General features: G+C 43.3%; 1 protein-coding gene across 1 annotated transcript; it reads right to left on the reverse strand.

Moving 5' to 3' along the window:
• Positions 1–4,125: 4,125 nt before the first annotated feature.
• On the reverse strand, positions 4,126–14,343 carry DNAJC19 (DnaJ heat shock protein family (Hsp40) member C19). Its single transcript, XM_020980824.2, has 6 exons — positions 14,148–14,343; positions 12,337–12,388; positions 12,172–12,245; positions 7,793–7,872; positions 6,197–6,267; positions 4,126–4,306 (listed from the first exon to the last, which is right to left on the reverse strand). Exons 1-6 carry the CDS (start codon positions 14,148–14,150, stop codon positions 4,236–4,238), a joined length of 351 nt encoding a protein of 116 aa, XP_020836483.1. The 5' UTR covers positions 14,151–14,343; the 3' UTR covers positions 4,126–4,235.
• Between the last annotated feature and the right edge of the window lie 233 nt (positions 14,344–14,576).

A 14,576-nucleotide genomic window follows, 5' to 3' on the forward strand; every position in this document is an offset into this window, starting at 1 on the left:
TCACATGGACCACTGCCAACAGCCTCCCAATTGGTCAACCACACAGCTGCCCCGCAGTCTTCCTAAAGCACAGGCCTGGCCCTGTCACTTCCCTATTCAATATTAACGCCAGCGACTCCCTATTACCTCTAGGGTCAAATACAAAATCCTGTCTGGCACTTCAGGCCCTTTACAGCTTGGCCCCAGTCTGGTTTTCCATTCCTACACACCACTCCTCTTCACGCACTCCAGCCCCTCCTTGCTGTGCCCCACACGCATCTCTGTGCCTTCACCTCGTCTGCAATACGCTCCCTCCCCAGTGCCTTCGACACTCGCTCTCTACTCACGACGCCATCTTCAGCATCAGGGCTTTTCGATGCCCCCTTTTGCTGGAGCCTCCTCCTCAGTGTACCATGTATATTTTAGCAGACGCTTTCCATGTATATATTCCCCCCAAAGACTACAACTCAACAAGGACCCTTTTTTCGTCCCTGTATCCCCAGACCCCAGCACTGTGCCTGGCTCATAGTAAGCACTTATCGGTAGGATGAGTGTTCATGAGCTCAGGGTCACCTCCAGGCTATGAGACCCTGTGTCAGAGTGCAGTTTCTCTGGAGACATAAACAGAATCCTACACAGGGCGTAGCTTTTTCTTAAAAAGTCATGGGCATCATGCTTTTTTGTTATCGTTTCATTGTTCTTTGGCTAGACAATGGGGATAAGTGACTTGCCCAGGTTCACACAGCTAGTAAATGTCAAGTATCTGAGGCCAGATTTGAACTCAGGTCCTCCTGAATCCAGGGCCAGCGCTCTATCCACCAAGCTGCCCAGGCATCACGGCGAGCATGAACCAGTTCCTGTCATGAAGCCTCGCATGGGCCTCAGTGGTTACCGAGGGGGCAGGGACGTTTGCCCTTACACTAACAGGCCTCAGACCGCTGAGTTTTTGCATTGCTATTTCGCTGTCACTTGTCACAGTCTGCTAGCAGCAGCTAGCTTCTACAGTTAGTAACAGCCAGACAATGAAGTTTGGGTCATCAGTAATGTTCATTTTCCATAAGGTACTTGACAGCAGGTTTCAGGACAGCTCTTCTTGCTTTCTGCTGACTTTCAGGGGCCTTCTGAATGACTGAAGTCACCACCTTCTTCTCCTTCCTATCTCCTGGTAGGATTGCTCACTTATTATACAAGTGTATTTCTTTAAGCCCCCATAGCAACATACCCGAAGGTGACTTTGTTGATTCGCTAAAGTCAGAAACTGTTTTGAGCAACAGACCTATTAAATAGCAGGTGACTTACTCGCTTACATCCAGGTTTAGGTCAGCTCAGCTCACACAAACATCCTTGCTAATTGGAACGGACCTTAGAGTTTATCTAGCCCAACCTCTTTTTTTTTACAATGAAGAAGCAGAGAGATAAAATTATTTGTCCAAGGTTACTAAGGTAGTACAGAGTAGGGCTGGAATTGGAACCCAGGTCTATGCCTCAAGTCCCTAGGTAGACCCTCAGTGTGTGGAGACAGGTTAACTTTGTAGTCTCAGTAGATAAAGGTTGCTTGCAGGAAGTCGAAGGCTTGGAAAAGACTTTAACACGAACTAAAGAAATCACTGGCCTCTATTTATTGCAAAGAACCTTGGCTAAGAGCGATGCCTACAGTAGCCATCATGACCATGGAATGTTTTCAGCTGTGCATTCTAAAGTCTAGCCCAGGAGTGAAGAACCTGAGGCCTCCAGGCCACATGTGGCCTTCTGGGTCCTTGAGTGCAGCCTTTTGACTGAGTCCAAATTTTACGGAAGAATCCTTTGATTAAGGGGGATTTGTTCTATGAAGTTTGGATTCAGTCAAAAGGCTAGCTTCCTCTTAGGAGGAGCTGTGCACTAACTCTGTCCTTATCTCTCCCCACCTCTCCAGAGCTACCGATGGCCAATCACCACTAGAGCAGTAAGTCACAAGGAAGTAAGAGCAACAGAGGCAGAGAGGCCTATAGTGAGCTGTAATTATGAAACCGCTTATGCTATTAAACTTGGATTCAGTTTCATCTGTTTGAGCACTCAATTTAATGCAGGTCCCAAGAATCATACCTACATGCCTTCTCAACCTCATCCAGCATTCTACAAAAATCCTTTCTAAGGATCACAAATCAACATTCTCTAACACAAAGTAATCGGGTAGTTTTATTTTAAAACTGTTAAGACTTAATACCAACAAGACCCCCCACCTCTACTGGAACGGACTTGATCTCTACTAAAGCCCCTTCCAGCAGTAAAAATGTAATGATTTTATAATCATGACCATATAAATCTCCACTAAAGTTATATTCCAATGGCTCAACATGGCCTGACTTCAGAGCTCAGAAAAGCTCATCATGGGGCTGGCTACAGGTCAGGAAAAGATGAACCCTTCTGGCTCCACCAACTGTCAACCAATCTGCAATGTGTAGGGATGGTGACTGGCATCTGTGGAGACAATGCCCACACTGCTGAAATCGACACTTATCACCCTTCCTTACCATGGCCAATAGCCTGGGGGTCTGTGACTGGAGTTTCCCAAGATCTTCCCCAACCGTTCTGCCCATCTACTCCATTCCTTGGATGAGGGTCCCTGAAAAAGTTGTTGCAGTGCTACTGCCTAGTGTTCACTAACCTCTGCTTCGAGTCACCTTTATTTTAAGCTTGCTCCTGCTACATAAGAACTAGGTATGCCTGCATGAAATGCATAGCAGAAGATCTTGGTACAGTGAATTCTTAATTTAGATTTATTATGGTTTTTCTGAATTAGTTTATTCTTGGCAAATCTTAATTTCAAGTTTTGATACTGTTACCTAATATCCAGTTGCTTGCTCATGGAAACAAGATCTGGTTTATCATCACCCTAGACTGAAGAAAAGATAGAAACCAAGGCCCCTTTTTGGTTTGGTCCTACTCAGGGAAATGACTGGTTTTTTAGGATGGCATTGCTCTGTATGTCTTCAAACCGATACACAAAGTACAAACTGAACACAGAAGCAAGGTAGAAAACCTGGAGGTTTCCTAATCTTCTTAAATGAAGTCAACATTAAAGTGTTGTGAATTCTCAGATCGGATACACATCCATATTCAACGTGTGCAAAACAAAAATGACTTTTTCTGGATTTTCTGCCAAGTATTGATCCTCTCAGTTCCTGACAATCTGCTTTAATAAACTCTACCCCCCCAATTCTGTAGCTAATCATGTTTAAGTATTAAAAAGTACAAGATGATTCGTTTATCATGGAAAACGTTGCTATCCAAATTAGAATACCTGCTTTTGCACAGGTCCACTGGGCAAGTTCGTTATCCTTTGCACACTGCAGGGTCCACTTGCATAAGAGTTACTGGTTTCCAAAGGTTAGAATGCTACCAGATTGCACACTTACAGTAATCAGCACCTAGGGGGCACTTTACAATTCACTAAGTTCTTTTCACACATTACCAACGCCTGTTGAATGACATGTCAGAGCTGCACAGGATGGGCAGTCATGGACAGGTTGAGCTCTTAATCACTGGAGGGAACATTCACATCGATGAGATCAGATGCACTTGAAGTCCCCAGCGGCAAGTACGGTCATGTTTTTCTGATTCCAACGGTTTGAACCTGACAAGTTTGTTTTGTCTTCCTCCCTACTAGTGTTAAAGCTGTTATGGATCACTGGTAAGTCTGGGAATTTTACACAAGGATGAATTTTGTATGACTAAACAATGAAGACTGCATTTTTTTAAAAGGTAAAAGTGTTCTAGAGAAATTGTTTAAAAAATTCTAAAGAACAAAAATTTGCAAAGTTATGGGACAGTGTACTTAATGCAAAAAATGTCACGATAAACCAGGATCCTATCGACAGACACCCTTCTCTTACACAACTTATTATGCTGATTATATTTCTGATGTATGAACATTATCTATTTCATAAAACTGTAAAGTTATTTGAGCCTTGTGGAATCAATGTGCTATATTAATATAAAGTACTGCAGGTAAGTTAACTAAGGTACCACGTTTCAGGTTCTAGTTAATTCCCATTAGGAAGCATATTCTTAATTTGTAAGACCATAACATTTGTAATCTAATAATTGTAATAGCACCAAAATTAATGAAAAGAAAAAACCCAAATTATACCAAACTAATGCAACCAGTAAAGAAATATTACAGCTTTTATGAAATTATTATAAAACATCAGGACTCCTATACATAAAGCAATTGATGTATATATATATGTAAATTTAAAATTATCTGTGTATTAATTTTACTTCTTAGCTTGACTTTCTAATAAATCTTTAGCTTCATTGATTTTGGCTGCTATATAAGGAGATCCTCCTATAAGAAAAAAAGAAAAGGAATAGTTATGGAGGTTGGGCAAAGAAATGTCTTACCTAACCAGAGAATAAAATACATATTTTTTCTTTTGCCACTAAATAATACTTGAACTGTATCCTCACACATAGACAACATGAAATATTTACTTCAAAAATTATAAATAAAATTCCTGTTAGCTGGCATTAGCAAAGAATTAGACTTTCCATAAAAGTGAATTCACAAGATAAAAAGAAAGTTTGTCCTACTAATCATGAACATGTGTACTTTTAACATTTTTGACAGAAACTTCTAAAATATTACAAATGCTGTGCTAAATGCAAACTGGGGAACACAATTAGAGGTATTCTTGATGACTTAGCCATCATTACAAACATTAATGACTATTATATATTGCAAACTCTGTTGTTCTAATGGACAACTGATGCGTCTAGGGCTGTTTGCCTCTACATAGAAAGATCTTCAACTCCCAGGCCTTCTGAGTACTTGTGTCTGCTTTTCACATTATTCCTCATTTAGCCAATAGCCAATGCTTACTTTTTTGGGGCTCCTAATATGCTGTGGATTAGGAAACCAGATAACCAGTCATTAGTACTATGTTTAAGATAATCAGCAAAAAAGGAAAGGAAGGAACCCCTTCTGAGCCTTTCCTATGGGTGAGAAACCTCTTTGCCACTACTTGATTCTTAGCTGTTCTTTAAATAGCTGAGGGTGATGGAGAAGTGATGTGTTACTGCATCAGATGTCCAGAAACCCGTTAACATTTCATCTGATTTAGTATTCCAAGTAATATTCCTTTGGTTACTTATAACAATTTTACATAAAAGTTACTTTTAGCAGCTGAAACTTTTTCTCTCAAATCTGCTTCTTGAAAGATCACACAGTGAGATATTTTCTCGCTGTCGAGGAAATATGGAACTATTTTAAAATAATTATATGCCTACAAGTAACTAGTCCACAAATGAGCTGTCTGGTCAGGTGTGTATGTATATTCTCTGAAGATACTAAGTCAAATGCTCACAGTCAAGGGTCCAGGATTGTGGTTCTAACTCTGTCCCAGATAAGCAGAACACAAAACAACCATTTAGCTCCTCAGCTGCCTGACTTTAGAGGGATCCAGAGAATGAGGTGATACTTAAGGCCCCTTGAGGAGTTCATTTGTCACACCTCAGTAGTTTTCCCCAGGATCATTCTGATTGGCCATTTAGGAAACACTAAGTCACTGAAAGGAAGGAATTCTAGTGTGTATGATCTCCCAACCTGCAACCAAAGAAAGATCATATTCTAGGATAAAACTCTTTCCTGAAATAGATAGCCAAAAAACCCAGAAGGCCTGATGGGAAGTGAGGCTGCTGGACATCTACCTGCATCTGATGGATGTTGGGCAATGACAGCCAGTTAACAATTTTTAAGATCTTAGTGGGAGCATTTTGAATTTTAATAATTAACCATTTCCCCAAATATTTTAGAAAAAAGGCAGCTAGGTGGCACAGTGGATAAAGTGCCAGGCCAGGAGTCAGAAGGATTTATCTTTCTGAGTTCAAATCTAGCCTCAGACACTGATCAGATGTGTGACCCTGGGCAAGTCACTTCATCCTGTTTGCTTCAGTTTCCTCATCTGTAAAATAAGCTGGAGAAGTCAATGGCAAACCACTCCAGTATCTTTGCCAAGAAAACCCCAAATGGGGTCATGAAGAGTTGGACATGAATGAAAATACTTATTTTGAAAAAATACTGAACACATGACATTTCACCTGAAATGTATAACTAACTTAAAGTTTTTTCCCTTGAAAAAACCACCAAGAATAGAGAGTGAATTCTGCTTTTCTATTTTGTAGTTTAACAATCACCATTAACAGTAAGGTTTACATTAAGAGTATAATGACTACTTACCCTTGTCTGGGTGGTTTAAAAGCATGATTCGCCGGTGAGCATCCCTAATTTTCCCTTTATTGGCTGTAGGGCTAATAAAGAAAAATCACTGACTTCGGGCCAAAAGAGACTTTTTAAAAAAACAACTATTGATGAATACATGCCACATCAAGTATATGCAGAAATGACTACGATATTGAGAGTTTGAGGGTCATTGCATAGTACAAGGTCCTATATAAGCCCCATTGCTGGGATTCATTAAAATATGAGTAAAACTTCAAGTTAACCAAGCAAAATATTCATTTGCTTAGACAAAGCCAACAAAAGGAGTCTTTTGAACATGAAAAGTAAACACAATATTATAAATATTCCCAGAAAATTGCTTAATATTTCAGTATTTGGAAACGAAAGGAAGTTTGCACAACAGAAAACTTCCTAAGAATACAACAATTGGCCAGTGACACAAAGGAGAACTGTTTAAGATATGTGAATTCTAAAAACAGTTGTCCATGTTGTCCAACTGATTTTTGCTAAGAACAAGATCACCTCACTTGTTCTGGAAAAAGGGCATTTCTAAGACTTTTTAAATGCCTCTGGGGAACATTTTCATTAAGACAAAGAACGAGTAATACTTAGACCTGCTCAAAATGAAAATGCTATATGTCACTACTCTAGATGAAATTCTGGTCAAAGATATCACTCATTTTCTTTTACCTCTTAAATAAGCTTATTTATGAAATAAGGACAATATAACTATTCTGAGGATCACCACAGATGTAATCCAATTATATTTCATAAGTCTATTTATCTATACTCCACTCCTTTTAGGAAGTCACATTAAAATTACTATGTTGTCAAAGACCCAAGACCTTATAAAAAACATGCTAGGATTAAAACCATAAAGATGCAGACCACAGAATCAAAGATTTAGAGCTGTGTAGGACACGAGAGGTAGTTTAGATGTGCAAACTGAGTCCCAGTGAGGCAACGTGGCTGGCCAAAGACAGATTATAAATAATAGCTGGCATTTTACCAGGTCCTCTGACACCAAATCCAGCACTCTTTCTATCAAAGGTCTGGTCTGATGCTTTCAGCCTATCAATCACCATCGAGACATTGTTAGTTATGGAGAATGACACCTCACATCCCCACAAAATAGGTTTTGTAGGTTTTAAAAATGCTTACAATAAGACTGTACTAAATTTTATTGAAAAATTATGTTAATAAAGGCTAATGTAGGACTCATATATACTAAATTAGATGATAAAAATGATGTAAATCAAGCTGCCTCCTACATTCACCTCAAACCGTTCTGTCCTAAGACTCTCGAAGTAGCGAGGTGAATAAGATGGTTCCATTTACTTCCACATACAAATGCTTCCTCCCATGCTGCCCTTCTGTAGTGACTGCAGTGGCTTTAAAAATGTGTAAGGCAAGGAACCATATGGATACAACAGGGGTGACAACAGATGAGCTTGACTTTCCCAAGCTACCGCAGTCATGTAAGACACACGATCAAATCTTCTCCCTCTCGATGGTGGAAATTCCATTTGCTCATGTACCCTGGGCACCAGTGTGACTTCAAAGCAAGATAGTGGTATGAGGCGTTTAACTTACCTTACTCCTAATATTAGTGCAGCTTCTCGCTTTGTCATTTTGGGTTCAAACCCGCCTCTGTAATAGCCACCACTGAAGGCCTGAAAGGGGAAAGACATCAGTAAGAAAAATTAAAGCACTAGGAAGATTGGAGAACGACTTTGTAGAAATTCTTCAAATGAATCTTCAAAAAAAAGATTAGCAAAGAACAGCATTTCACCGAAGCATCTTGTTTTTGTTTCACAGAAATTGAATTTAAGTGGAATTTCTTTAAACAGTTTCACAAACAGTACTAAATCATAGTTCACTTGGTGCTTAAGATACAAGAGAATTGATCTAAAAGGTGAGTCTCGAGTCTCAGCACTACACAGACAGAACTAATGAACCCGTTTTAGATATGAGGTGACATCTTCAACTAGATGCTGCCAAACTGAAATCTACTTATTTTTGTGAGGCAATCGGGGTTAAATGACATGTCCAGGGTCACACAGCTAGTAAGTTTCATGTGGCTGAGGCTGGATTTGAACTCAGGTCCTCCTGACTCCAAGGTGGGAGGTCTATCCACTGAGCTACCTAGCTGCCCCCAAACTGAAATTCAAATGGAAAACACAGACACAACCATGCAGGCTGGAAGAGTAACTTAAAAATGTTGTTTAGGTCTTAGCTTTAGGACAATGGGGGAGAAAACGTTAATTATTGCTGTAGGGAGTGTGCTACAGTCTGCACAGCCATATACAAGGAATGAAAGAGGAGTGCTCAATTCAGGTCAATGACAAAAATGGAACTGTGCTGAGACAACAGCTGTCAGTCAATAAGCAGTAAGTGCCTACTCCGTGCCACACACGGGCTTTATTTTGATTTGAGAATCCAACTCTGCTCTCTCCTAAAAGCACAAGATAAAGGCTTCACTTGCCCTGATGAATTTAACCTTTCAGAAGATGGGGAAAGCGCCAGAACTGCTGCTCTGGACCTGATTCTATCCAAATGGCTGGGGAACTGAAAACCCACAGGAATTTTGGACATCAAGTGACTATGTTATCTTAGTGTTTGTGAAGTCAAGGAGGGTAACAGTCACTATACAGACTTCAGGAGATTTCAGAGAAAAGTTAGGAACGATTGTATGGCCTCGCCAGCAGGACACTACCAAGAAATGCTGCTGCTGCCACTGTTAGAAAGGGTCCCTATGAAGAAGCAAAGGGGGGCACACCGAAATAGTGATATGACTGTAGAAGGAGCTCTGTGGTGAAGTCAGATTTTAAAAAAGATATTCCAAAATGAAAGCAGAAGGGTATGGATCCAAACATGAATGCAAAAGACTCAGAGGTGCTGAGCCCGGCAAACAAAGCTACAAACACAGGACTTGGGAAGCAATGGGACTGCAGCTTCAGGATGATACATCAATTTGAACAGAAAGGTGTGCTGCTCCTTAATGCCTGTTCTGCTTACTGTCCCTAGCAAGAAAAATGATCTTTAGGCAGTAAAGGAACTAAAATGCAAACGATGGACACAAGGAGTATGAAGTGTCAAACAGTGTGGCAAGGCTGGCCCCCCAAGGTGGACGCCGCCTTCAGCTGCCGTGACAGGCTTGGTTTCTGTAACAAGGGAGGTGCCTCTCCCATTGCATTTGTCCTGCTCAGGCCCTGTCTCCTGCACATTTACTCACATCTGCTACACCTCTGGAAGGACTTCAACAAGCCCAAGGGTGCCCACAGCGGGGGAGTCAGCAAAGGAAGGGACTGGAGCTTGGGCCATGAAGACCGTTTGCCAGAGCGTGGGAAGTCTAACCTGAAGATAAGGCTTCACACCAAGGGGATCAGGAGCGCTCAAGAGATGATTAGAGACAGGCCTACCTCAGGTACCAGGTGGACTGGGTAGTTTCTGATGTATCCGAATACAAACCTCATTTTACAAGTGTCTTCTAACTCTGAGATGTTGTAAAGTTAGCTGGCCTGAGCACATTACATCACAGGATCGTTAAATAACCCACAGATGTCATTGCTTGACTTTGGCAGCTGTGGAGAACAGAGGCGCCATAGGACTAGAAACACAAAAACACTCCCATTTTAAAATATATAATTAAACTGGGTTATATACTAATACAGGGGATCATCCATACCTGGTAAAATATGAGAAACATTAAACTGAATCAATGACGGCAAAACGTGGAAAAGAAAGACCAGGAGCAAACTCTGGATTCACTACACACAAGTAATGTCAGACTGACCTTGTCTTTGTCCCGCTCACAAAACTACAAAAGGGATGGTGCAGACCTAGACTTCAAGATGTCATCTGACAACATCTCCATGTTATGTTAGCTGGATAGGTAGGTATGGAAATGTTTGAATAACCATTTAGAACAGGCTGATAGTCAACCTAGAGGAAAGTCTCTGGTGGTGAGTTCCAGAGTTCTGCTCTGCTCAGTATGTTAAATCAGCAGCTTCTATATGAAGACCCTGATGGTTGGTGACATGGAAATAGGTTCTCAAAAGGTTTTAACAGGTTGCAATACTGCGACAAATCTAAGATAAATTTAGCATTTGCAAAAATTTAAGTCCTATACTTAGGTTCAAATCCAATTCAACCAACCTTTATTAAGTACCTATAGTCCTCAGCCATGGGCCTAGATGCCAGAGACCACAAAAACAAAAGTCACTGTCTGGAAAAAACTTAGATCTCAGCTGGCAGATACAATGTATACACAAATAAGTAAATACAAAGCAAACGAAGTAATTTTGGGACAGTTTCCACCTGGTGGCCTCAGAAAGAGAATCAGGTGACATTTGGAGCCATGAAGTCAAGTCAGTGTTCTGAGCAAGGTCAGGCAGACAAGATCATGTAGAGGGAAGAGTGAGGAGATCCATTTGGGTGGGGTAGGGGGGGGGGGGAAGGGAGAGAGAGGGGGAGAGAGAAGGTGCGCACAACCAAAAGATGTAGGGCTCTGAGCCTTCTCCTGGAGGAGGAGCCTGAGAAGGATCATTCTGGCAGCCGTGTGAACAGTTTGGAAAGCTGGGAGATCTGAGGCTGGGAGACTGAGTAAGAAGACCTCTCCCTTACAAGTCACTCTTATGAGAAAGACTTGTAAGAGCTGAGGTGGAAGCTGAGGAAGTAGTGAGTTCTTTGTCAACAGACACCTCAAACACTAGAGGGTCACTTTTCAGAAACCCCAGAGAGGGGGTGCACTGGTGAGAATTAAGTCTGGACTATATCTCTAAGAATGTCCCTTGCAACTCTAGAAATCCGATTCTGGGGATGATGGCAAGTCTCACAGATGGAAGCGTGGTGTCTCAGAACAAAGTTTTCTTTATATCCTGGGGTGGGACATTGACCATGGTGACTTAGAGCACCTGCCTTCCAAGGTAAGACTTCTAGGAGGCAGATATAAGGTGCATTCCCCACTGCGGGCCATTTGTACATGGGTATGGTTTCTGAGGTAGGGGCTCTGATTCCATCAGGATGGATCATACTGATGGAGCTGGAGCTGGAGCTGAGAGGGGCCTCAGAGGTCATCTAAGCTAAGCCCCTCATTTTACAGAGAAGGAAAATGCAGGTCCAGACATAGTTACTGAAGCTGTATCCCAAAGACAGTCATTGTGAAATACCCTGACAGTACTATATTACTGTCTTGACAGATTCTATACAGAATCACCAGTCACCTGTGGGTGTTACAGCAGACCGCACTTTGGGATGCAGGGGTTAAAACCAGGTGCCTTACTTGTACTAGGATCTACCCCATGCCAAGAAGGGAGCTGGTCCATGGGTAGAAGAATGACAACTTAACTGACAGCTGAGAGCACAGGAGATCTGGGCCCCCTCATCTGACCACAATTCCCTAGGGTTGGGCTACCAAATTTTCTGGAGATGAAAGTAAGAGTACTGACAGAAGCTGCTAAGGTTAATTTTGGTCAAAAAGACATCCTTCCAGTTGGTGCCCATCTACCTTCCATGTATTCTTCTAGATTAGAGATTATTAACTTTTTGTGTGTCCTACGCCCCTCTGGCAGTGTGGTGCAGTCTATGCACCTCTCAGAATCATGTTTTAAATGCATAAAGTAAAATACATAGGACTGCAAAGAAAACCAACTACATTGAAATGAGGAGGTAATTTTTTCCCCATCCAGGTTCACAGACCCACTGAAATCTAGGTTAAGAACCCCTGTACTAGATCAGTAGCATCAGGTACTATACTTGCAACTTGGTACTGACATCACCTTGTTCAGCTTGTCTACTGGCATGGGATCCCTTCAGCAACCTAGGTCCTCTTGGTGGGGGAGAAGAAGGGGTAGAACTGCGAACTAAAAGAGTCTAACCATCACCTAGAAATGTCCATCCCTCTCACCCACCCCCTCAACAATCATAGTTGAAACAGTTTAATGAAAAAGCAGGAAAAGAAGAAATCTTACACATTTTGGCAGACTTCGAATAGCTTGCTTTACTTGAGGCTCCATATGCTTCATTGTTTGCAAAACATATCGGCCTTAAAACAAACAAAAAAGTGAACAGAACTTTACGTAAAAAGGAAGCCCCAGGCCCCCCATGTTCCTTCCACTCTCTTATCCTCTACAAACCTGCAAATCCTGCAGCTGCGATTGTCAGTCCCACTGCTACCATTGTACTGGCCTAGAGAAGGGAGAAAACGGTTACTTCTTCCATCCTTTCCTTCCCTTCCCCTTGTCACATGACTTCCCACCCCACTTCTCTTCTTTACAGTTTTCAGCTTACATTTCAATAGTAAAACTTATTTTAAAAAAAGTTAGTAACACAGCCCTGGCTTTTATCTACAACGTTAGGAACATTTCTAAAACTGCCCTGACTCTTCCACCTCTAAATCTAGGATCTTCTCAGACTTAAAAGTTTTTTTTACTTTTTTGGCTTTTAAAATGAGTACTTTAAAATATCAGTGTAGCTTAATGCTACAGGTAGAACATACCACTGGGATGGAAATTAACTGCAAAAGAACAGGGCCTGTCAATGAAGATGCTTACCAGGCAAAAAACAAATAAATCTTATCCAGTGGGAATTAATTTTCCCACAGCAGCCTCCTCAAACCCTAGGAAAAAACACTTATCATTGGAAAACCCTGTTTAACTGAAAGGACAAAGCATGGAAGGCTTTCATCTACACAAGCCCCTCCCACTCCAATTACAGAGAGGGGACTCTGGACCTGCGATCTTTGAAAAAAAGACACAGGAAAAATTTAAAGTCTAAGTTAAATTTCAGAGCTGAGAGGAACCAGAAGAGGCCATCGAGTGAAGGCAGAGCAAGAATTCCCTCAACCACGTTCCTGAGGGGTGGTCAGCCAGCCGAAAGGAACCCCTCCCTCCCTTCCCACACAGCCTGTTATATATTCCCAGGGACACTTGCAATTCAATTAGTTCTTCCTTACTTTTGAGCCCTAACTGGCTACTCTGCAGCTGCTACACTTTGCACCAGGTCTGCCCAAGTCAGCAAAAGCATATACACATAACAGATGCGTATATTCACATAACACATTTGCATAGCCACATAATACACAAACAGCTCTATGTCCCCAGACATACCCGCATGAGACACACAAAATGAATGAATGACTCAATAAACAGTTATTAAGCACCAGGTGTCAGGGTCACAGATACGCCCCGGGGCCGCAGAGTCAGGCCATAAGTGACCCTGAGCCATGCGGCATTTTTGCTTATTTTGTCAAACGTTCCTCAATGACTTTGTGATCTGGCTCCGGGGCTTGACACCTCTCCTCCGGTGGTTCAGGCCCATTTCACAGATGAGGCAACTGAGAGGGGGAGGGATGGAGCTGGAGGCCCTGAGTTCAAGAGCAGCAGCGAACATCATCAGAGCTTTGTAAACCTCCAACCTGGGGGCTATCGTCACCCCAAATTGCAGAGGGAGACCGTGGGGCCGAGGGATCTGTGGCAGGATTTGAACTCAGGTCTGTCTTGGGCCCGAATCAAGCCACTTCATTTGGGGGGGCCTCAGTTTCCTCATCTGTAAAATGAGGGGGTTGGGCTAGACGGCCTCAGATCCCAAGTGACTTAAGGGGCACAAGCATTTTATTAAGTGCCTACTGTGTGCTACGGCCTGTGCTATAGAATCTTAAAATAACATCTCTTCTAGTCTTCCCAGGCCTCAGTTTCCCCATTTGTAAAACATTGGGGTCAGGCTGGCTGCTCTCTACCGGGGGTGGCTGGGGACCTGGGTTCGAATCCCGGTTCTGCCCCCTCGCCCATGCCCGCGTGACCTTGGACAAGTCCCCATTCACGTGCTCCGCCCCCGCCCCTTCCCGCAGAGAAACAGAAGGCCCTCCGGCCTTGCGGCCCCACAGGGCTTCCTGGGGCTCCTCCGCTGCCGCTGCCTCAGTTTCCCCTCCGGCCCCTAAGCGGCTCACCATGGCTCGGCCGGCGCTGCCCTGAGCCTGCAAAGACGCAGCTCATCCCAGCCCAGAGGCCGCGCGTCCGGCCCGGCTCAGCTCCAGGCCCCGGCTCCGGCTCCGGCCCCGCGGCCGCCGCCACCCTCAGGTCCAGCACAGCGAGAGGAAGCACGCGAACGCCAAGCAACGGCGGCCGCCGCAAAGCGCCGCGGCCCGACTGTCGTGAAAGGGCGCACGAGCCGGGGGGGCGGGGCGCAGCGTCCGCCGCGGATTGGCTGCAGCTCGGGCGGCGCGGGTTCCTATTGGACGAGAGGGAGGGACGAGCCGGGCCGCGGTCCCGCCCCATGCCGGGCTGTGCCCTTGGGGGTGGAGGGGGCTTCCGCACTAGGGAGCCAAAGCAGCCAATGTGACATGCGATGATATGTAACCTAACGTATAATTATATGG

The sequence above is a fragment of the Phascolarctos cinereus genome, unplaced genomic scaffold, assembly GCF_003287225.1.
Source record: "Phascolarctos cinereus isolate Bilbo 61053 unplaced genomic scaffold, phaCin_HiC Scaffold_7;HRSCAF=346, whole genome shotgun sequence".
Taxonomy (NCBI): Eukaryota; Metazoa; Chordata; class Mammalia; order Diprotodontia; family Phascolarctidae; genus Phascolarctos; species Phascolarctos cinereus.

What these genes read in the sequence shown, in the direction of transcription:
- DNAJC19 (XM_020980824.2), bottom strand. An exon ending in CGCAGCTGCAGGATTTGCAG is followed by an intron (nt 12,246 to 12,336) that starts GTTTGTAGAGGA and finishes GTTTGTTTTAAG; the next exon opens with GCCGATATGTTTTGCAAACA. An exon ending in GCACTAATATTAGGAGTAAG is followed by an intron (nt 6,268 to 7,792) that starts GTAAGTTAAACG and finishes TTTCTTTATTAG; the next exon opens with CCCTACAGCCAATAAAGGGA.